At 44.9% G+C, this 23,877-nt stretch overlaps 1 protein-coding gene across 1 annotated transcript in view; it reads right to left on the reverse strand.

Annotated features, from left to right (window-relative positions):
- Window positions 1-3,093: 3,093 nt before the first annotated feature.
- The window catches only part of CILK1 (ciliogenesis associated kinase 1), a 31,328-nt gene continuing 10,544 nt past the window's right edge, over window positions 3,094-23,877 (reverse strand). Inside the window, exons 5-13 of the mRNA XM_007451932.1 lie at window positions 18,319-18,451; window positions 16,883-17,054; window positions 14,215-14,382; window positions 11,656-11,967; window positions 10,096-10,286; window positions 9,834-9,982; window positions 7,635-7,763; window positions 4,213-4,335; window positions 3,094-3,248 (exon numbers count right to left, since the gene is read on the reverse strand). Of these exons, the coding sequence (XP_007451994.1) occupies window positions 3,094-3,248; window positions 4,213-4,335; window positions 7,635-7,763; window positions 9,834-9,982; window positions 10,096-10,286; window positions 11,656-11,967; window positions 14,215-14,382; window positions 16,883-17,054; window positions 18,319-18,451 (1,532 nt within the window). The remainder of the gene's footprint in view (window positions 3,249-4,212; window positions 4,336-7,634; window positions 7,764-9,833; window positions 9,983-10,095; window positions 10,287-11,655; window positions 11,968-14,214; window positions 14,383-16,882; window positions 17,055-18,318; window positions 18,452-23,877) is intronic.

Here is a 23,877-nt window from a genome sequence, read left to right on the forward strand (position 1 = left end):
ATGTGATATTTGCTCCCAGTTTGTCTTCTATGGGTTTCCATGAGAAGGTCCTCACAATAAATTATATAAAATACAGTACTTTGGTTGGAAATTGTAAAAAATAATTCTAAAAATTAACCACATATATTAAACAAACAAGTTGCTACAGTATGCTTTAAATGATATAAAATAATTAGTATGTCAAACATTTTCTTATAAACATATTGCTTTGGATCATACATTGAGCTGAAACATACAGCCTGCATTCTTTTTCTCTCCTAAGTGGCACAAAACAATGGCGTGGTGCCACCTCATGAAAAAACATGGTGCCTGTGAACTCCAACAGTACTGGTAATTTGTACTTAAAAACAAAACGATTCTTGCGTTACATGGGTTGCCTTGACTGTATTCGATTTTTGATAACTCCGGGTGATGACATAGCATCAGTTTATTAGACGTATATAGTCCTTTAGGCAAGAGATGTGTCTAAAAAATTGCTTAAAAATCAGTTTTCTTCCTATTTAAATCATACATGAGCTGGGTGAGGGCTTAGTAATTAATGGCAGCTTATTGTCAAATTAACAATCACACCAAGAGTAGCTTTTACGCCCATGCAACTTTCCCTGCAGTTCACACACATACCCTTTGGCATACCACCGTCACTGAAACTTTGGGCACTGTACCATTTCCTGACGTCCCAGAAAGCTTTCTGCCTGGAAATGAGGTACAGACGTGGATAGGTACAGTTAAACTCATCATTCTTCTTGGTGTCTTGCAGTAGATTTTGTAAGTCTATAGTAACTAAAAATATAGGCAACAGGTAGCATTTCATTTTCACTTAACAAAATAATGGTGACTATTTGCTTCTATAGTAAACAGCTTGTATGCTCAATTTATCCTTTACCCGTTTCAGGGCGGGGGGAAAAGAGAACTTTATAGGATTTTGCTAGTTCTTTAGAATTGACATTGTTTTTTCAGCCTTCTAGTTTGCTCAATGCAGCGTCAGCTACTTGACTTGCAAATGAATAAACATGTTTTGCTTCCCAAGGGAAGTTGTTTGCTGATAAACAAATGAAAGAGGAAGAAGAAAAGTGAAATATTTTCTGAATTTGGGCCCTACAAATGTAATAGAAAAACAATTTTATGATGTGTAATAACCAGGTAACTGGGTTTTTCAATTAAAAAAGAAATGTAATGACCTTAACATAAGCTAGAGGGCCAAGAATATGGTATTCACAATCCATCTGGTTCTCTAGAGGGTATTTACAATCTAAAACCAGCTTTCCAGCAAGCTGGGTAAGCTTTCAGATTAACTTACTTTTTATACATAATACAGAAAGGGGAAATAAATATTAACCTCATAGTAAAGGACTCATCTCTGAAAACACATTTTCTGTTGCTTGGCATAATGAGAATATAATACAGAAATGAATTCAGCTTCAAGCTGTGCTTACATATACATCTTTATTTCCTGAAGCTTTGCCGCCAGTTTGTTAACAGGAAAATATTACCTCTCAAATCCACATCCACCATGTGCTTTTCTCATGCCCCAAGAGATCATGGTGCTTGATCAAGTATATTTTTGAGCCAGACTCTCCAAAGCACAAATTACTCCCTGATTTTAGGTGAGGGCCCCTTGGGAACCATCCTGATTTGTTCAAGCTGCAACGTATTATGTATACGTCAAAGCAAAGATTTACCAACTTATTAGGTTGAACCATATCAAAGTGCCGATATTCATTTTAACCTACAAAAATGACAATTTCATTGGCTCAACTTGCTATATCCTGGGACCAAATGAGAGTGACTTGAGCCCTGCGAGGAGGTGAGTCAATATACTCATGAGACTATGTCGCGTTTACAGACGGTGACCTTCTCTCTTGCCTTTCAGGCGACCATGAGTGGAGGCGAGTGTGCCCACAGAGGTGGATCAGAGCGGACGTTTTATCTTTTTCTGTCTCCAAACTAGCTTTGTCATTTTCAAAATTGCTGTAAACATTCCTCTCAATGGAACAGCCTCTGCCCACCATATAGAGTTCTCACTGTTGAAAGAAACTACACAAGGGTTAAGAGTTCTTTGAATGTGGCACGTGACAGACACTGACATCATATGGTAGCTGTGACTTCCCAGACCAGTGGGACCTCTGCCATCTATCTTTCCTGCTCCCCAAATTGCCATGAAAACCGAGCTAAATGCAACATTCTGAGGGTTAGGATAATAAAAAATCTTCTGCTGCTTTGAAACTTAGCTTTTGGATCACGCCTCTTGGCAGGGATACAGTTTAAGTGACCGTGTTAACCTTTACGTGGAGAACATTTTGGCTTGAAAAGCTTCCTTTTTGTGGGTACTTATACAAGTTGATTTCAAAAAATGGAAGAAAATAGAATATCATGGCATAGCTTGGTTTCAGCTGGATATCTCCAACCACCAAAAAGGGTGTTATAAACATTTCTAAAAATATTTACTTAGAGTTCTTTCATCTGGGGAGTAAAAAGAAAACAAAGCGAATTATGTAATAGTACTTTTAGAACGGCACAGCGGTATCAAAAAGTCAAACCAATAACATGGTACTGAGAACGGCAGATGGTCAGTTTTCTGGTGCTGAGGTCAGTCCAAAAAAGCCTAAAGTACCGAATATGCCACATTTAAAATTTAACCACTTCACAAATATCTGCACGCATTGAGGGAAAAACCCTTTATCGTGTAGCCTTAAATTGCACCCCTGTTGCAATACTGCATCATTATTATTCTATTTTTAAAAATCTGTATAAAATATTATCTGGAACCCCAAAGGAAAATCAATTGATCTTTAAAAACTTCCTTACAAAGTTGACTGTATAAAATGCTAAAACATAATCCATATATACAAAATGCTGCTGTTTAAGAAAATAATGGGACCCAGTTTTAGAATAAAATAACTTTGTACAAAAAAGGTACTGCATTCAAATCAATATTAAAAAAAAAAACTTTAAAAATGAATATTGAAATGTCTCAGTTCAGAAGAATAACTATAAAGTGTTTGCTTTTCCACCATCTGAAAGTCTCTTGCAGGTAGAACACCAGCTGGCTGAGGGAGAGTGTCCTGCTGTCCCCTACAAAGGGCTTCGTGACAGTCATCGCCGAGATGCATACTTAGCAGCCCAGTCTGTCCGGCCGTGCACGGGCTGGGCGGCTGGAGGCCGGGGCAGCGACCCGGGAGTGCTTCTAGGTTGGGTGTGGAAAAAAGGTCGCCCAGGATGAGGTCTCACAGCCCTCAGGGAAGAATAACCTGCAATGAAAGGAAAAGGTTGGTCTGACTGATACGGGACCCATGCAAACAAAGTGCAGCAAAGAGCATCTTGGTGACAGAAATATTAGCAAAGGAGAGTTCAAGAGCAGCCGCCTCTTCAGGGTCCTCCCCCCCAGTTAAGGACAACCCCATTCTATAGTGGTCAGGCCAGAATTACTGGTGTCATCCCTGACCCTTCTCTTTTTCTCAGGTCCCACTTGTAATTTTCAGCAAATCCTATTGGCTCTACCTTCCAAACCTACCCAAAACCTGGCCCAGGTCAACCATCACCACCGGCCCGGGCCAGCCTCATTCCTCACCTGGATAATCGTGACAGCCTCCTGGTTGGTTTCCCTACTTCCGCCCTGCTCGCCCTTTCAGTCTAGTGACAACAGGGCTTGAGTGAGCCTGGAGATAGAAGTCAGATCCCCTCACTGCCCAGCTCAGAACCCTCCGGGGGCTTCCATGTAGCTCAGAGTCATGATGATGTGCTTACGGTGACCTGTGGGGGGCGCCCCCCATCACCTCTGACCTCCTCCTCCTGCTACCCTCCCCTTGTTCACACCATTCCTGCACTCCACCTCCCTGTTGTTCCTTGCATCTACCAGGCCCATCCTACCTGGAGGATCAGGAACTAAGAGCCTGCATTATAGGGCTTGCTCGCTCACCTCCTGTAGATCTTTACCCGATGGTTCCTTTGCAGTGAGGTCTTCTTTGGCTGCCCTATGTAAAATGCATCTGCACCCCACACTCCCCACTCCCTGCTTTAGTTTCCCCTTAGCACTTCTGGAGCATCTTATTTGGTCTACTTATTGTCTGTAGAGTGCAAGTTCCAGGAGGACAGGGAGTTTTGTGTCTCCTTCACTCGTGGACCCTAGGCCTACAAGGTCCAGCACAAAGTAGTTGCTTGATAACTGCTTGTTGAGTCAATTCATGAATAATAATAATCTGAAATAGAACTTACCAGGGGAAGGGTCAGGTATAGGTGCCACGTGGACCCTCTGCACAGTAGAACCGATTTCTTTTTTCAGAAAGGAAGGGATATAGTTTCCAGCCAGTCCACTAGAACTTGTTGAGGTGGAACCAACTGATTTGCAAAAGGAAAAGCTTGTTACTGCAAAGACATGCACAGGACACCAATGAGGGTAAAGGACAGTGGGGCAGGACAATAGAGAACCAGGTTTTGACTTTCAGGGGAAAAGAATTAGGATAAAAACAGTGAATTCCGAGCAGAGCATTCTACCACACTACACTGCTGGAAACACTGGGGGATGGGGCGGGGGTGTGCAAAGAGTGCTGACCCTGTAGCCAGTACCCACAAGGAGGCTGGTAGGTTGGTTTGCTTAAAAAAAAAGGGGAAATTTGGAATTTTCTGTTTGTAATAATAAGTTTAAGCTGTTCTGGAATTTTCTTTTTCTGCTCCATAATATACAAGAGTTAGCCTTCCATGTCAGTATATACAAATTCCAGAATATGGTTAAACCATAACTCATTTAACCATTCTCCTATTGATCAGCATACAGGTTATGTTAATTATTTAGCTATTATAAGTAATTCTATGCTAAGTATCCTTGTCCAGAACCAGAAAATTAATCCTTATTAAAATATATTAAATATGTTCACTTTTTATGTCATTTCTGTCTTGAGACAGTTTTAAGGGCAGGAACTGCGTACTATTCATCTTAGTGTTCCAGGCGGTTCATGGAAAGCCTTACATATAGCAAGTAATCAATACGTATCGGATGGGTGAATGCGTATCTATAATGAGCCTTATTATTAAGGCTTCAAGGTGTACACGGAATAATGAAGAATGTTATACAAACGGAAGTTATATCCATTCGGAAGAGTTCATGAGGGGGAGAGTTGCTCTCTGTCTTCATAACACAGAGCATTCTTGGAAACTGCTCAAGGCAGAGCGGGAGAAAGGGTCTGGAGCTCATGTGTGAGGAGCTGTGTTGGTCAGCTGGAGCACATTTTGCAATTTTGGTGACTAGATAGATAAGAAGAAAAATGGGAAGAGAATTTGAACAAGGAAATCACAGAAGGAAAAAGACGTAGAGTCAGTAAACACAAGAGAAGATGATCAACCCTCATTAGTCAATGGGGCATGCGGGTTGAAGCCACAGTAAGATGCCATTGCACACCCTCAGATGAGCACCCGTTGACAATCTCAACAGTACCAAGAGGCATCAAGGGCAGAGCACAACTCCCACACCCTGCTGGACAGCAGCTGGGCAAAGTCCAAGATGAACACAGCCTTTAAGCTAACGCATTTACGTCATACCCAGAAACCTCACACGTGCACACCACCTATAGGGGGCATCAATGTTCACTCTGGTGCTCTAACTGTGAAAACTGTCAACAACTTACATGTTGATCAAGAAGAGAAGGAATGAATAAATTATGTTCTAAGTGTCCATCAGCAGATGAATGGATAAAGAAGACGTGGTATAGATATACAATGGAATACTACTCAGCCATAAGAAAGAACAAAATTTTGCCATTTGCAGCAATATGGATGGACTTGGAGGTCATTATACTAAGTGAAATAAGTCAGATAAAGACAAATACTGTATGATATAACTTATATGTGGAATCTAAAAAATATTAACAAAGAAACAAAATTGAGTTATTTGTAGTGAGGTGGATGGACTTAGAGTCTGTCATACAGAGTGAAGTAAGTCAGAAAGAGGAAACAAATACTGTATGCTAACACATATATATGGAATTAAAAAAAAAGATGGTTATGAAGAACCTAGGGGCAGGACAGGAATAAATACGAAGACGTAGAGAATGGACTTGAGGACATGCAGAGGGGGAAGGGTAAGCTGGGATGAAGTGAAAGAGTGGCATGGACTTATATACACTACCAAATGTAAAATAGATAGCTAGTGGGAAGCAGCTGCATAGCACAGGGAGAGCAGCTCAGTGTTTTGTGACCACCTAGAGGGGTGGGATAGGGAGGGTTTGAGGGAGACATAAGAGGGAGGAGATATGGGGATATATGTATATGTATAGCTGATTCACTTTGTTATAAAGCAGAAACTAACGCACCATTGTAAAGCAATTATACTCCAATAAAGATGTTTAAAAAAAAATATTAACAAACTAACGAATGTAACAAAAGAAAAGCAGACAGATATAGAGAACTAGTGGTTGCCAGTGAGGAGAGAGGGGCAGTATAGGGGTAGGAGATTAAGAGGTACAAGCTATTAGCTATAAAATAAGCTACAAAGGATATATTGCACAGCACGGGTAATATAGCCAATATTTTATAATAACTATAAGTGGAGCATAACCTTTAAAGACTGTGAATCACTATAGCGCACACCTGTAGCTTATATAATATTGAACAGCAGCTATACTTGAATTAAAAAAATTATATTCTAGTATAAATCATAAATCGTGGTATCATACACTTATATATATTGTATATGTAATACTATACATAATGTGATATATATTCTATGGATGTATAATTGCTGCATACGTAATATAATTATTAAAATGAGTGGAGATCCAGGATTATATGCATATAAATTTTAAAACATGCAAAACCATACTAGGTATTTCTTGTATACTAAAAACAAAGCATGGGGCTTCCCTGGTGGCACAGTGGTTGAGAGTCCACCTGCCGATGCAGGGGACGCGGGTTCGTGCCCCGGTCCGAGAGGATCCCACGTGCCGTGGAGCGGCTGGGCCTGTGAGCCATGGCCGCCGAGCCTGCGGGTCCGGAGCCTGTGCTCCGCAACGGGAGAGGCCACAGCAGTGAGAGGCCCACGAACAGCAAAAAAAACCCCCCAAACCCCCAAAAAACATGAACATGCAATGGACAAAGGCAGGGAGAAGAGAAGCCCAGATGTTTACTTGGCATGTGGAAGGGGAAGCAGCCCACAGCAGGGGAAGCTGTCTACGGGGCACGGGGTGTGTCTGCCTGGAGGACCTCTGAAATTCATCCGTCTATTATAAAAAGAGTAGGCAGGGGCTTCCAAACCGTCCACCTTCCAACCAGAAGGGGTTCTGATGCCCCGGGCTAAGGCTGGGCCATCAGACAGAAGGGAGAAGCCAGAGCAAGGCAGACCCAGTGAAGTGTGACCCTGGAGGTCGCCCACCACAGAGCAGGGCCTCGGAATCCAGACCCGTAAGACTGTTTTTCCCTCGCACCAGGGAAGACTGCTCTCGTCCCCAGCTACTCTTGACGGCGGAGCCCGAGGGAACTGGCGGAGTCCCCAAGGCCTGCTGCCAGGTGAGAGAGGGCAGCACGAGCCTGGAAAAGAGGCCCAGGGTTTTCACGCCAGAGAGGTCCTCGTGGTTCCACGGCTTGTCACCCTGCCACATCCAGAGAATCTGCTTCTTATCATTTAGGGGTTAATCATCATTACTCACCTGAATTTATTTTGCTGATCACTGATACCATCCCTGAAGATTTTCCAGACAAACCAGAACTAGACCATGGATTAGATGGAATAAAATCCTTTCCTGGATTCGGGAGTATGCCGTTTCTTATATTTATTCCTAATAGGGAAGAAATGTTTTTCAAATGCAAAATTTATATTTAATCTTGCATCACATGTCAGAGATGAAACGAATGCAGAATCCAATTTGTCAAAGACTTCCCATGTTTCAACAATCAAAGCAAAAACTGACCATGATGATGTCATCAGATAGGTGGCAGAGGAAAGATGCCATCTTCGGGGTGAGTGTGCTGTCTCACTGGTGGGTGGCCTGACAGACTTCAACTTCTACCAACATATCTGGGCACGTCTGATGTCTTGACCACCTGGTGCAGTCCTGGGCTTCTGGGTCCCTTGGCCTTCCTACTCGTCCGCCTTCGCAGACCACTGCCTTTCTGTCAGCTACCCAAGTTCTTCTCTTGTCCCTCTACACCCACAAGCCCAGCTCTGCAGCCCTCTGCTCTCCTCTTTCTGAATTCTGAGATTCCATCCTCTCAACCTGACATGGACTATTGGAGGTGACTCTGGTCTGTACCAATGACCCTCACTGACTCCCTCATGCCCAAGGTTGCCTTGACTTCAACTGCAAGACAAACCACTGCCCCCCGCCGGAACGCCCGCTTCCCACTCCTATCAGGCCTCGAAGGTAGCTTTCAGAACAGAAGAACTCAATTCATCCTTTACCCTTCTTCGTCCCCTAGAGCCAAAAAGAAATAACTCTCTCTGCCTGTGCTCACCGCAGCTGGAGTCTTTGCCGCCCCATACCCTGTCATCTGGGAAGTGGCAGGCCAATCTCCTAAGGCCACAGGGCCAAGCCTGATGAGGTCTGCAGTATTCAGGAGGCCTGTTCCCAATCAAGAGTGGGGAACCAGTGCATCAGCAGGGCCTCCATTCCCCCCCCAGGTCTCCACCCTGGGTCTGAGCACCACTGTCCCCACCTGGACAACGGCAACAGCTGGTGGGCCCCTCACCCATGCAGCACACAGATGTCAATAAAAGCGCGTCACTCCACCAGTTACGACCCTTCAAGAGCTTCCAGTGGCTCATGAAATAAAATCCAAATTTCTAATAAGACCCTCAAAGATGCCTCACGCGTCTAACACCTCATCCTCTCTGATGGGGCTTGGGCCACATGCTGGCCTCTCACAAGCCAAGCCCTTTCCTGCCTGCAGGCCTCTGTACTGGCTGTTCCCTCTGCTTAGCATGTCTCTGTGCACGTGGGGTTCCTTCCCAATCGCTGGGGCCCAGCTCGGAGTCACTTGCTCAGAGAGGCCTTCCCCGACCACTCTGTCTAAAGTACTGCCTCCGCTCCCATTTCATCACCCTTAACGCCAGTTGTCACCATCTGTGGCTATGGTGTGTCCATTTATTTAGGGTCTGTCTCCCACCACTAGAAAATACGAGGGTGAGGATACTGTCTACAGGCTGCTGGCTAAAGTCACTGCATAGGCTGTGATGTGAATGGAGGCCTTAGAGGTGGGCAGCCTAGTGACCCCTCTTGGCTATTATGTCCACCAGATTCTCAGTGCCCAGCACGGGATGCTGTGCAATACAGATTTACTGATGGAATGAATTTGTGAATGAACGGTTGGCTAACACTGTACGCTTAGAATACGGAGAATGCGAAGAGAGGTCTGGGTACCCTCCAACTACAATGGTTTCACTTAACCCCTGTGGTACAGCCACATGGGGTGACTAAGCTCCCATCTGCTTTCCTGAGAAAACACACAGGGCTGGCAGTTTCTGGAGAGACCTCGGGCAAGCTGCCTGGTTCTTCCTGGTTACTCCTTCGCTGGGGACTGGACCCGGTTTCCTCTACCAAATTTCTTATCTTAGGCAACTACAGAAGATAAGAATGTGAAGCCTGGGAATTCCCTGATGGTCCAGTGGTTAGGACTCCGCACTTCCACTGGTCAGGGAACTAAGATCCCGCATGCCATGTGGCCCAAAAAAAAAAAAGAAAGAAAGAAAGCAAGAAAGAATGTGAAGCCTGGGCGTCAGCTAGTATTTCTTTGGTGGTCCCACCAGTTCGGAAGAGAAGCCCCAAGCACTTGCAATCCAAAACAGGATCTTTGTGAACACGGGATTCCAGGGACACGATTTCTTATCAGTGATCAGGAATGTTTATTACCAGGCAGGTACCGGGAGTGCTTCATGTAGTGCTGCTTGGCCGTCGACCTCAAGGTGGGCGTGTCGCACCGGGGATAGGATGTCTGGGTTGGGGCACTATTTCCGGTGCCCACGGGCTCTGAGGGCTTCAGGTCCAGAACACTCTCAAATCTGAGTGGGGAGAAGATGGTTTCGGTCAGCACGAGCTGGGCAGCTCATCGGACGTAAAGATGACCTCACAGACCCCAGATGCAGTCCGTGCACAGACAGGAGCCCACACTTGCCTGCACAGAGTCTCATCGCTCTGTCTCTTCTTGTTTTTCAGGTCAATCCTGGTGAACGATGGGCTGAAATCCGAGTCATCTAAGTCAGCCCAGCCATCAGAATCCTTTGCTAACCTGGAAACGAGACCCCACCTTCTCCTACTCTTTGGCTTGATCTCACCATTTTTGTGCTCCAGGCCAGTGAGAATTCTCTGTGTATACAAGGAGGGGGGGGGGGAAAGCAATACTTGGCATTAACGGACCTCACCCATGAGTAATTCCCATTCTGAACTTTCTCGGTTATGAAAGGGAGGGTTCTGGGGCGTTTCCTTCCCCAATATGCACTGTTTATTGGAAAGGACAACAGTGGAAAACACAGTCCCGGACCTGTGTCATTCATCCTGCACAGATTACATCAGTTTTCATTCAATGGGGACGCTAAGCTGTGTAAGATAAGGATTTAAAAAAAGAAATTTAAGGTACTTCTCACGTATGAGGAAAGTGGCTGGATGCTCAAACAGGGATCATCTCTGAAAGAGTTAGTGTGATTGACACTGTCCTAAATTGAATGTAAGAGAATATAGCTGAAGTGTCAGTCACCTGCTCTTTCGTAGAAAACAATGCAATTAATGCCTTCTTTGCCTTCTCAGTAGAGCTGGATCCTATTTAACTGCAGAATTAGCTACAGTAAGAAATTTCCAAACACCCACTGCTGCTGCCGGGGGGCGGGGGTAAAGTGGACAGTCTGGAGACACCATCCCTGTAACCTCACGCTGCCCTACTCGGGAGCCAGCACTCACTGAGTGAATGCTAATCGACAGATAAAGTATTACTTTTGCATAAAGGTGTTTGAAGATCAGACTCTCAGACAGCACTATAAGGCTAATGGAAACCAGACTCCCGTGTCAGATTGTTATCTTATTGACTAACACTCACTGTTTCCTTTTGAACAGCAAGAAGAAAAGAAAGAGCTGGGCTCCATCAACAGCCTGGCATTACCAGCGTCAACTGATGGCACCGATAGGAATAATGATCTACAAATATTAGTGGGGCACTTGATGATTTTCAAAACATCTTCACAAGCAGCAGGACCTTTGATCCCCCATGAACAGCCCTGTCTGGTGGGCAAGACAGGCATTAGGATCCTCCTTTTCCAGATTAGGACACTGAGTCCACAGGGATTGATAATAACAATGACTAGCGCTCTCATTATCCACCCCTGTTTCACAGATGAGGGAGCGAGGAGCAGAGAGGCCAGGTACCCTGCACAGGGTCACAAAGCTATGAAACAGCAGAGCCGAGATGTGAGACCCTAGTGATCTGGGGCCGCGCCCAGCCTTCGGCCACCACCCCACGGCCAGGCCCCCAGGCGCGGCACTGTAATTCACAGGCAGAGCCAGAACTTGAACTTAGACCTTTAACTCCAAAGCCAAGGCTCTTTTCACAATTCCATGATATTGCAAAGACAGATCTATGATAATTAGACCTTATCTGCTGAAAAAGAAAATATTTCACTCAGTAAGTAGGGTCAGACGAGGAACAGGCCAGACACAGGGCTCTCAAGCGAATCTTCCTGCTTACTGCCTGGGGATGCTTGGCGTGGAGGGATGGCAAGAGCAAAGGGCTTGGCTTGTCCTCTGGAAGGTGATCCGTCCTGGAAGCCTCGGCTTTGTAGGGGTACGTGAGATGCTGAGAGGGCTGGCTGGCTTGATGCTGTCTCAAAGAAATGCGTGTGTGTGGCTTGGTTGGGGGCTGGGCAGGAGGGACCGGCTTTATGTGAGGCGGTGGGGCTGCCTTTTCCAGACCGTCCTTCTGTGGTTTTCCTGAATCGTGAAGGCTCTGTGTGGTGCTGCTCAGGGGGTGCCCGACCTGGAAGTAAGGATATCGAAGAGCCTGGAACGACACATAAGGCTGTTTTAGGAGAAGAATCTGGCCAGGAAGGTTGACACCATTCAGGGTTGCTGGCTAGATGTCACGAAACCAGTTTACTACAGTTGCTTAGCCCAAACCAATTATAAAACAGCATCCTGAATCTGTAACACCCTTTGTGAATTTCCTTATCTAAAATAGTGTAAAATGTACGGACTGGTTGCCACACTCAAATTACTTGGGCAAAGCACCCAGGTTCACTGCTATGCCCTTTGCTGCTTCTGCCAGTATCCTGGCTTTGTAACTTATTTGCTGTGTGTCTTAAATATAATATTTCACCATTCTAAGCCCATTTCTTCAGTCCATAGAAAGAAAAAAAATAAAATGGAGAGAGCCAAGGATAATGATCCAGGAGGACTCTGAAAAATCAAATATAAAATAAGCAGGTATAGATAAACAACAAGGATTTACTGTACAGGGAACAGTACAGCACAGGGAACTATCTCCAATATCTTGTAATAACCTGTAATGGAAAAGAAATGTATATAAAACTATCACTTTGCTGTACACCTGAAATTAACACAATATTGTAAATCAACTATACTTCAACTAAAAAATAAAATAAAATAAGCAGGTGCATCTGCTTTAACACCAGAAACGCCAAGAGTGTAATGAACGCTACAGTTAAACCTTGCCCATCAAGATAATCACGCTCTCTGGATCGCCGAGGGATAAATCTTAAAGTGCTGGGTTTGCAATTCTTTCTGAAATATCCCCTAGTCTTTTTGAGTGAAAGTCATTGAATACAACATAACCTTTCTCGATGAATCTGGGACATAGCTATAAACACCTGTAATGATGATAAGTGTAGATACAGAGGCAAATAACATGGATATTCCCATAGTGGTCCTGGACCCTGATATCTAACTCGGAAAGTCTTCTCTGTAGTCCCAGGTATTTTTGCAAGTCTCAACTGACTTGGGGGTATTTTTAGCTTTTCTGATACTATTCTTAAAAGTACACATTCCTCTCTTGGTTCCTGGGTTCCTTACAGAATCTTTTTCTTTTCATCTCTAAAAAACTTTTCATTGTAAAAAACTGGGTTCATCAGAAAGCTTCCTTCCTGCCCTGAAACCATTTGTTTCTCCAACCTTCTTGAGCCATCCAGGGTCTTGGCTGTTTCTTCTTTGAGCCACTGGACAGCTGCTTTTCTCCTATTCCTTAATCCCCCCAGCCGTCAGCTCTCAGCTCTCACAAATTCTAACGTCATGTCGGCCCTGTCTTCAAGTGCCTCTGTCACTGTCGCTCAGCCAAATCACTGACTCTGATTAGAACTGGTCACCTTTTTGATTCTTTGAGCAGTGGGATTATCAATGAGACAAGCTGAGAAGGGGCCAGGTAGAACTACCACAAAAAGAAGCTGGCAGGAGGCCTGGCGGTGTTTGAAGCCCATGGCACTACATGTCTCTTTTGGGTGCACTTTATAATCTAAGTCAAAGTGGCCTTGGGGGAGGGCGGATTGGGAAAATAGGAGGTATGGAATTGGGAAAACAGAAGATGTGTCATCCACGTGACAGAACTGCCATTGATAGTACACTATCTGTACTAGTTACTGGTGGAGTTATTAAGGCAAATCACTTAAGTTTTCTTTTCTTTTTTTTTTTTGCAAATCACTTAAACTTCCTGAGATTCAGTTTTCTCATTTATAGAATGAAAACAGTAACACCTATCTCATGGAGCCTTCATGGCGTTAAAATCACACAAAAACATACTAAAGCATGTGCAAACTATAAAGTTCTATAAAATGCTAATTACATTTATTATCCTAGCTCGCTCTCTCTCTCTGTCATCTGTAAAATGAGTGATTTGGATCTTACAAGATATTTTCACTTTGAAACTGCCTTTCAACAACCAGTACTGCCTTAGAAACAGACTGCTACATCATCTTAACTCAGAGAATATATCTGAAAACATCTGCCAAAGACAGGTAGATATATGTTTATTTTCATTTCCACGTATACGGTGACATACGACGTGAATTGTATGGCAATTTTCAAAGCAACTATATTGTTTAAACCTTAACTACTTTACACACAGACAGTTTTAAACTATTTTAAGTTCTTATCCCTTATATAGTTCACCATTAGTGGTATCAATAACTAGCTTTCACACATAATGCCTCATAAAATACTTCCCATGAGATTTATAGGTATTATTCACAGTTAGACATGAACTTCGAGAGAAACGCATCAGAGGAAAATGGAAGGAAACCTGACTAGCTGTCGGCCGTTTCTTGGGATCCCACTGCAGCGTGTCTCTCAGGAGATGCACTGCTTCGCTGCTGGCATTTGGAATCAGGGTCTTCAAGTTATTGGGCACACAGTGGGGCCAGCGGAAGTTCATAGCACTTGACAGTTGATAGCCTTCAGGCCAGTCGGTCTGAAAGAAGGAAAAGGTAGAAAATCTTGCTCAGCCAGTCGCTATGATCGGACTTTATATTCTGGCATGTATGCCGTGTCACTGCCACATCCATACTAACTATGGTGGTGGTGGCACTGTGGGTACTGAAATGCAGGAGGATGCTAACAGAGAGACACGAAGAACAGGCAGGCTGGGGAACAGTGGGAAAGACACTGGATTTGCCACCAACTTTTTTTTTTTTTTTTTTTGGCTGAATCACGTGGCTTGCAGGATCTTAGTTCCCTGACCAGGGATTGAACTTGGGCCACGGCAGTGAAAGCGCCAAGTCCTAACCACTGGACCGCCAGGGAACTCCCCACTCCAACTTATTTTATAACTTTAACACAAGACAGTTCACCTCTTGAGATTTGGGGGTTGAGCCAAATTAGTATTTTCCCAATTGCGTTCCATGAGACATAGGTTTTAGAAACTGCTAATGAGATTTTGGGGGGGGTAAAAATAAAACAAAACACCGTGTTCTTGGCCAAATAAACTTGTGAAAGCCTCCATATTACTATATCCCCATCTTGGTGAGTCAAAGTACAATCGCTTAGAAACCCAGCAGTCAGGAGAGCTATTAGTCTCAAGTCCTCCACTTTTTCATGCACCAGACCTACGGGGCAATCAGCACTGGAGCGAATGATGGAAGATGCTGAGCAATCAGTCTTTAAGATCCCTGTTAGTTCCAACAAACTCCTGTTTTATACGACACATTCTAATGTAATTGCTTTTTATTTTTTTAAAGTGACGTGGCAGAATATATAGCTTGTATCATTCATTCACTTAGAATAGTTACCGAGGGCCTCCTATATACTTAATGTTGTTGGGTATCCAAAAAATAATCCAATATAAATCCTGTCCTTAAAGATATTATGGTCCGAAAGAGAAAATAAGACATTTATTTTAAAAACACAGTAACACAAAATAAAAAGTAACAAAGGTCACAAGAGAGGTAGAGATACAGTCATCCAGAGGAGGGACAGATTCCAGCAGGAGAGTCTGGAAATCTTGAAGAGGTGGCATTAATGATTCCTTCAGATAATTTTTTTTTTTGGTGGTACGCGGGCCTCTCACTGTTGTGGCCTCTCCCGTTGCGGAGCACAGGCCCCGGACACGCAGGGTCGGCGGCCATGGCTCACGGGCCCAGCCGCTCCGCGGCACTTGGGATCTTCCCGGACCGGGGCACGAACCCGTGTCCCCTGCATCGGCAGGCGGACTCTCAACCACTGCGCCACCAGGGAAGCCCCCTTCAGATAATTAAAAAAATTTTTTCTGAGGGTCTGGTTTGTACCAGCTAGGATGTGTAAAATAAATGCAAAGAAACACAAGACAAATCCGTTCCCTGAGTGAGCTTATGGTCCAGGAAACAGATTATGTACACAGATGATATATTAATAACACAGAACACAGTTGAACATGAAGAGATTAGAGGAATAGGGAGGAGAAAGATTACGAGGGTCTTGGAAGAGTGGGATTGGGACACATGAGACATGCACTTGGCAGTAGCGGGAGATTCTAGAGCACAGAGCCAGGAGGGGTGCAAGTGACGGATAAGGGATGAGAGTTAGGGGGCTGGGCAGTAGATATTTTTAGGAGGGGAGGACAGTACCAGAGCTGTTCTTTAGGGGAATAAGTCTGGCCACAGACTGAAGAAACGCTGGAGGGAAAAGACTTGAAGGCAGAAAGACTGGGGAGGTGCCCCCCTCCCCAGACACAGGCAGGGCTTCAGTCTGAGATACTGGCTGGAGACAGCAGGATCTATGGGCCAACTGCTGGGATAAAGAGAAAGGGGAGCAAGGGAGAGAGGAAGAAGGTAAAACTGAAACTCAGCCTCAAGGCTGGGCTCTGGGATGTGATGGGACCACAGGCAGAAGTGGGGAATGAGCGAAGGAGGCTGGTTGGGGGCTAAACAAAAAGCATTCTGGGGCTCCCCTCGTGGCACAGTGGTTGAGAGTCCGCCTGCCGATGCAGGGGACACGGGTTTGTGCCCCGGTCCGGGAAGATCGCACATGCCGCGGAGCGGCTGGGCCCGCGAGCCATGGCCACTGAGCCTGCGCGTCTGGAGCCTGTGCTCCGCAACGGGAGAGGCCATGACAGTGAGAGGCCCGCGTAAGCAGTCTGGGTCAGATGTGCTGAGTTGGAGGTGAGGGTGAGGGTGTCAGGGAAAAATCCCAGAGAAAGATGTAAATTTGTGACCAGAGTTATTAAGGAAAGGGCGAGGGCTACAGATCACATTAGGAGACGTCTGCACGGATAAGAGTTGTAGCCACGAGAACGCACAAGCTCTGCAAGGGAGCGGACAGGACGCGGGCAGAAAAGCAGAGGAAGCCAGGAAGTCTTCCACTGCAGGTAGGAGAAGGGCGTAGAGGACTACCCAGGGCAAGGAAGATCCAGAACGAGCCGGTGCTGCCCAGGGCGGGGGGCAGGGAACACAGGAAGCTGCAGCTTTGTCCCACAGGCCTTCGTCCCACATCATTACCTTTTTGGGTGTCCCCAGCACTTGGCAGATTTTGAAGATTGTGTCGATCTCACTGGCCCCGGGGAAGAGTGGCCGGAGGGTGTACACCTCTGCCATGATGCAGCCCACGGCCCAGATGTCGATGGGGGAGCTGTAGTTTGTGGACCGCAGGAGCACCTCCGGGGCCCGGTACCTGCAAGACCAAGGAGACGCTAGTTGCACACCTGCCGGTCAGAAGCAAACTAAATACACAATCAGCTCCTCAGAGCGTTTCTGTATTTCTGTTTTCTGTCTAGTTCAGGGCGGTGCATGGACTCATCAAGCAACAGCTGTAGCTGCCGTGTAAAGCTGGACTCCTCTGCTTCACGGTTTTCTATGGAGCATTTCTTGACAGGCCTCTGCTCTATAGCATTTTCGAGAAATACAGACAGTGAGAAAGAAGAGGAAAAGAGCGAGTGAGAGAGGAGGGAAAAGGAGCGAGAGAGAATATAGAGCTAGTGGTCTGTAGGCTCTTCTTGGTCATGGCCAACTGCTTAAATCAAATTCTTAGGGCCTGAAAGTTTTAATAACACCAACTGGCTGATTTTCAGACAGGTCTTTGGAGAATCTTTTACACAACTCTTAGGAAAAGGTCTTCTGGAAGCTCTATATACAGAATATTATTTAGATTATGGAAAAGCACAAGGGATTTCCTTTTTAAAAAAATTTTTATTGGAGTATAGTTGATTTACAGTGTTGTGTTAGTGTCTGTTGTACAGCAAAGTGATTCAGATACATATATTCTTTTTCAGATTCTTTTCCATTATAGTTTATTACAAGATATTGAATATAGTTCCCTGTTCCCTGTTGGACTTCCTTCTAAAATTGTTTACAACACAAGCTTTTTTAAAAAAATTAATTTATTTATTTTTATTTTATTTATTTTTGGTTGCGTTGGGTCTTTGTTACCACGTATGGGTTTTCTCTAGTTGTGGTGAGCAGGGTCTACTTTTTGTTGTGGTGCGTGGGCTTCTCACTGCGGTGGCTTCTCCTGTTGTGGAGCACGGGCTCTAGGCGTGCGGGCTTCAGTAGTTGTGGCTCAGGGCTCTAGAGCACAGGCTCAGTAGTTGTGGCGCATGGGCTTAGTTGCTCCACAGCATGTGGGATCTTCCCGGATCAGGGCTCAAACCCGTGTCCCCTGCACTGGCAGGCAGATTCTTAACCACTGTGCCACCAGGGAAGCCCCTATAATACAAGCTTTTAGGCTTGGACAATGCCAACATTCCTACACATATGTGTTTCAAATGGTGTCCTTAGTGGAAAATTAGTATTTGTGACAATAATATTATCCTCAGTATAATCACATGGTCTTTAAATGGTCTTTAAAAATAAGAAATGCAAACATTAATATTATCCTCAGTATAATGGTATATTTTTAAAGAAGTGCAATTAAATCCTTTGAGGAAGATGGTACTCACCATCTGGTAGATACATAGTCTGTGTATGGAGGTCTTGATCGGATTTCTCGGGCCAATCCAAAGTCTGCAATTTTCACGAGTTCGGGTCCCATACAGAGGAGGTTCTCCGGCTTTAAGTCCCGATGGAAGAAGCCTGCAGAGGTGGTGGAGAAGGAATTCAGAGGCAAGATCGTGTCTGCATTACTCTTTGCAGCTGTATTGCTCTTTTCATGACAGTGATAGTCTGGTATGACATTGAAGGCTCTGTACATTCATCCCAATGGTAATGCAGAGCCCTTTGGACCATTCATTTCCCCTTGACAAATACAAAAATGTCGAATCATTCAAAAGTTGATCTTCATAATTTTTTTCCAAGAGAGCAAACTTCTTTTAAAATATCAAAACTCCATTATGGGCTGAGAGAACTTGGCAAAAATAAATTGTCACTCAAAGAAAAAAATATCATGCCTACCCTGCCCCAGTCAGCCAGAAAGAATTTGAGATTAAAACCATTTCAAAAGACAAGTCTTATGGCTACTGAGAGTTTACATCACAGCAAAAACACAATCACATTTTTTGTTTAAGAAACAAGGGATTTAAGAATATGACCTACTCGTATCTGAGATTCTGGTGTGTGTTGCAACAAATGTTTAAATGTCAAATACTGATTACTTTGCCCAGTAAAGAAGCACAGGGGTACATCTGTAATTCACATTGTGAAAGGCAGAGATAACTCACTGAATGGGAAGCCTGTCTCAGCTACCGCAGGGCTTTCGGGGTACATGTAGGAGAGACTCAAACACCCACTGATCAGCATCACATGCCTCTAAAGACCCCAAACCTTCCTCTTGCAGAGAGTACCACTGACAGACATCATTCTACCTGAGTCTAAGTCTCAATGGGTCATCAAAACCGGAAATACAACGGTGTCAATGCTGCTGATGGGGTTATTGGTTACCTGCCACCATTGCCAATGTTGTGAAGTTGGATTCTAAGGAGCGCATTTACGGGAGGAAGGAAGAGCTATCACTGAAGACGCCAGCTACTCACCTACCTCTGTGCCGATGCGCTCAAGTCTGCATCTCTAACGTGCCTGCTAAATCCTCTCCAGACATGTGTCTCTGATGGGACAGCAGCTGATGTCACTGTCACCCTTGCATTGACCTGTCCCAAACCACCCTTCTCCTCTCCCAAATTATCTCTCCTTCTTGAACGTTTGATATGACATCCAGGTAGCTTGTAGTTATGCTGGATCCATCTGTCCCCAGACAGTAACGGAGCTGTGTCACATTTTCCATCAAAATACCTCCTATCTGTCCTTTCTGCCCTTTCTCTGACTTAAAAATGTATAAATATGCAAGCAGTTATGAGAATGGGATATTTTGCCAGTGCATCCAGCAAGGCTCCTGTGGCCCCTAAAACATATGACCTGTGAGACCGATGGTCTCTCTTCCTAAACACTCAGAGCATCAAAAGCATGAAAAAAAGAGACGGCAGACATCATTTTCTTACAGAACAGATGGGAAAAGTGAGTCATGGGGGTAGCGGGGGATGAATTAGTCACAATCCTACCAAGAAGTGTGTCAGAGCTCTTGTCCTATCCGGCTCTGTTCTGTCCCTGTCGATCCAGACAGCCAAATCTTGATTTGTGGTGCTTGCTGGTCCTCTCAAGTCCAGATTCACCCTGTCTCTCCTCTTAGACTCCCTTTTCCTCCTCTAGTTGGGCTACACTGCTGTTTCCAAACTTCAGTGGCATTTCTCTGATAATGAAATGTCCTCCACCCCCAGGCCCCACTGCAACTCCCCCTGCCACCATCTATACAACACCCACTCAACAAACCTGCATCTCCTCCCTGTTCAGTTCATCCTATCACATCAACTATACTCAGATATAAGCATCATTCTTGGACTCCAGACCTTGGACCTTGCTTCCACCCAGGTCACGCTCCAGTACACACTGACCATCTCCTCCCATCGGTCAAGCTTCATCCTTTCCCTGCTAAGTCATCTTTAATCCTACTTCCACAGAGAACATGGGCACTAATGAAATGAGGAGAGAGAAGATTCTGGTTCCCCATTTATCCCTCTAAGCAGTTTTCCTTTCTATGGATCATACTTCAGGCCTAAAATAAACTATCAGAGGGAAAATGGCTAGGAAAAAAGTTTAACTGCAAACAGACTCTTTAAAAATAACTGATGAGGGGCTTCCCTGGTGGCGCAGTGGTTGAGAGTCCGCCTGCCGATGCAGGGGACACGGGTTCGCGCCCGGTCGGGGAAGATCCCGCATGCCGCGGAGCGGCTAGGCCCGTGAGCCATGGGCGCTGAGCCTGCGCGTCCAGAGCCTGTGCTCCGCAACGGGAGAGGCCACAACAGTGAGAGGCCCGCGTACCATAAAAAAAAAAAAAAAAAATGACTGATGAAAACTGTATTTGTCAGTTGACATATGTCACCTGTTAGACTGTATTCGAGGAAAAGCCTTTATAACTAGGAAGCATTTGTGAATATGTCTGTAGAATATCTGGCTCTCTGTTCTTTTCATTACTGAATAATAGCAATAACTATTATCAGCCTTATACCCATGAGCTCTATTCCTTGGTAATTTAAGGTATAAGACCCTCTTGTCATGTACCTTTACTTTTTTTTTTCTTTTTATGATTTCAATTATCTCTACTTTAACAAAGCATCACGATTTTATCACTATGAGAGGAAACGCTGCATAGTGGTTAAGTGTGTAGACCGATCAGGTTGCCTAATTTCAAATCTGGCTGGAAAATCACTTAACCTCTCTGTGCTTCACTTTCCTCCTCTGTAAAATGGGGAAATAACAGCATCTACCTCATGGGGTCGTTTTGCAGGATTCAACGTGTTAATATTTGTAGAGCTTTTAGTGCAGGGCTTGGCACATCTGCACCTTGCAAGAGCTTGTCACTGTTAGTAGTACGAATCCTCTCATTTTATCTTCCCCACAACCTGGCAAGGGGGACAGGCAGACACGGCTCCATTTGTTGCAGATAAGAATTAAGGCTTGTGAGGCCGGTGACGTGCTGCCCCATCCCCCCACCTGTGAGGAGGTGGCACTAAGTTCTGATCTGACTCCTGGCTGGGTACGTGTTCTGCTGATGTGTGCACTCAGGCTTGTAACAATGAGCCCACGTCTCCCTCTGAGCTTCTGATTCACAATGGAAACCCTTATTGCTGGGTTATTCAGAGATCATGCAACAGCAAAGTGCTGTTAACACAGAATCTTCCTGTTCGAAACTGTTTGGCTTTCAGAACACAGGAACAGACCACCAATTTAATTTCAGGGTACCCCATGCCAGTCGAATAACAGAGGGATTTTCTCTTTCATCCTGGCAGAAAATGCGTTGTGCTTCCTATTTTTATTAACAACCCTTGGGCAAGAAAAACATCAAGCCACAAAGAAGGCTTTCTCCCCTCCACATTCTGTTCATGAGGAATCTGATAGGAATATATGGAAATAACCAGAGAATACTTAAACATTATGAATTTCTGTAGCACACTTTCCTGCTAGGGAAGTTGTAATTTCACAGATATTACTGAATTTAAACCCACAGTGCTTTTATCAAGAAGGCCAGGAGGACAGCAACACATAGAAAGGCCAAGGGCTGACTCAAGGTCACGCACAGCAAGACAGTGGTGAAACATGGTAGCAGAGAACCACCTCTTGGGGCCAAACATTGTCCTTTAAGCCACCTAAGGCATTCTGGATTTCCTGCATGGATATCTGTAAGGGCAGGGCAAGGATGAAACATGGTTTGCATTAATTATTTAATTCCTGCAAAGTAGATCTGCTTTGGCATTGCTCGATCAGCACCAAGTGGAGCTGAGTTTTCATTCCCTGTGGGGGGGAGTAGTCACTGACATGAACCATGGCCATGGCAACCATCTGCAGCTCTGTTCTCTGCTCCCAAAGGAGTCTACTCCCAGGGACAGAATGCACCTTCTCACAGTGAGAACCAGACAACAGGGAAGAGCCTGAAACTCACAAGACAAATCTGCAAAGTGCTTTTGATTATTTCTTTTCCGTGACTGGAGGAAAAGAACAACATAAAGCTCCAAAGTTAAGTCAACACCGTATGAAAACCATTCAAAAATCATTTATCGGGCTTCCCTGGTGGTGCAACGGTTGAGAGTCCGCCTGCCGATGCAGGGGACACGGGTTCGTGCCCCGGTCCGGGAAGATCCCACATGCCGCGGAGCGGCTGGGCCCGTGAGCCATGGCCGCTGAGCCTGTGCGTCCGGAGCCTGTGCTCCGCAACGGGAGAGGCCACAACAGTGAGAGGCCCGCGTAACGCAAAAAAAAAAAAAAAAATCATTTATCAATGAAAACGAGATAGAACCAGCAAAATGAATATCCATCCCACCTCCAACTACTATCACCACTTTCTTCACTTCTTGTTCTCTGTTCTCTGTGAGAAGAGACAGGTTTTTCTAGAGAAGTGTAGCAAATGGGCACAGATATGGGAGTTAATCTCCGCTCTACTACTTTAATGCAGTGGGGCCTTTGGCAGGTATTTAAACCTCTCTGAACCTCAGTTTCCTCTTCTTTGAAAGGAATAGATACCATCTGTCTTCTCTACCTGAGAAACTGGCAAGGAAACAAATAAGGTAACGGATGAAATGATATTAAGCTCAAACTAGAACTGGCGCTTAGCTGGGGGAGAGTGTCCACAAGAATCTTAGGGAGAAGCATGGTGCTGGGGTTAGAAAAGCAAAGAAGGTCTGACCGTCCTAAACTGAGCTTTCCCTTCCACCATTTCTGAACACAATCGGAGTATGTAAGGTGTGCAAGGAAGACTGACAGTGCAGTTTCAAAGAGGTGTTTTGACACAATAATTTAGGGATGCTAAATTACTGGATATGAATATGTACTGTGTGTGTGTGCATACATGTGCATTTGTGGGTATTGGGGGGAGAGTGTATGTGTAGGTGCACATGTGCATGTGTACACGCAGATGTGTACGTGTGTATGCACAAGCATGGGTGCGTGTGTGTGTGTGCGCATCTGCGTTGATTTGATGGGATTTGGTAGAGACCTGGATAAAAGGATACAAGTTCTTTCTGGCAACAACTATCTGAGTCTCACAAAAAGCAACAAAAAGGAAAGGAACAGAAAGCCAACACATATCAACTTTCTTATAGATCCACCATGCCGTTCCCAGTACTGAGCAAAGAGCCCCAGTAACCGAGACACTATGACGGGTCCCTATGTGAAAACTTCTGGTTGACCTTTCTCTTTGGAGAATCCCTTTGATTTCTCACCATTTCTTTTTCCTGGGCTCTCAAACCTAGTAAGTGCCCCTTCTCCTCCTACTTGTCCCTAAAGACACCATACCAGAAGTTTTCAGCGTTTTGTGAACTCATACCATCCCTTGGGAAATTCTTGTGGCAAAAGTGCTCCTTCTACCCGTGTCAGTGGAATCAGAGATACCTTTTACTGAAAACTTTTTACTAGAATTGGTTCACGGGCTTGCATATCACTCTTGAATTTTTCAGCACATGCCCGCAGCTTCCAAGAACTTGTACAGACAGACTCTGTTTGTCGGTTTGTGTTTTGTT

Source organism: Lipotes vexillifer, unplaced genomic scaffold, assembly GCF_000442215.2.
Source record: "Lipotes vexillifer unplaced genomic scaffold, Lipotes_vexillifer_v1.1 scaffold147, whole genome shotgun sequence".
Taxonomy (NCBI): domain Eukaryota; kingdom Metazoa; phylum Chordata; class Mammalia; order Artiodactyla; family Lipotidae; genus Lipotes; species Lipotes vexillifer.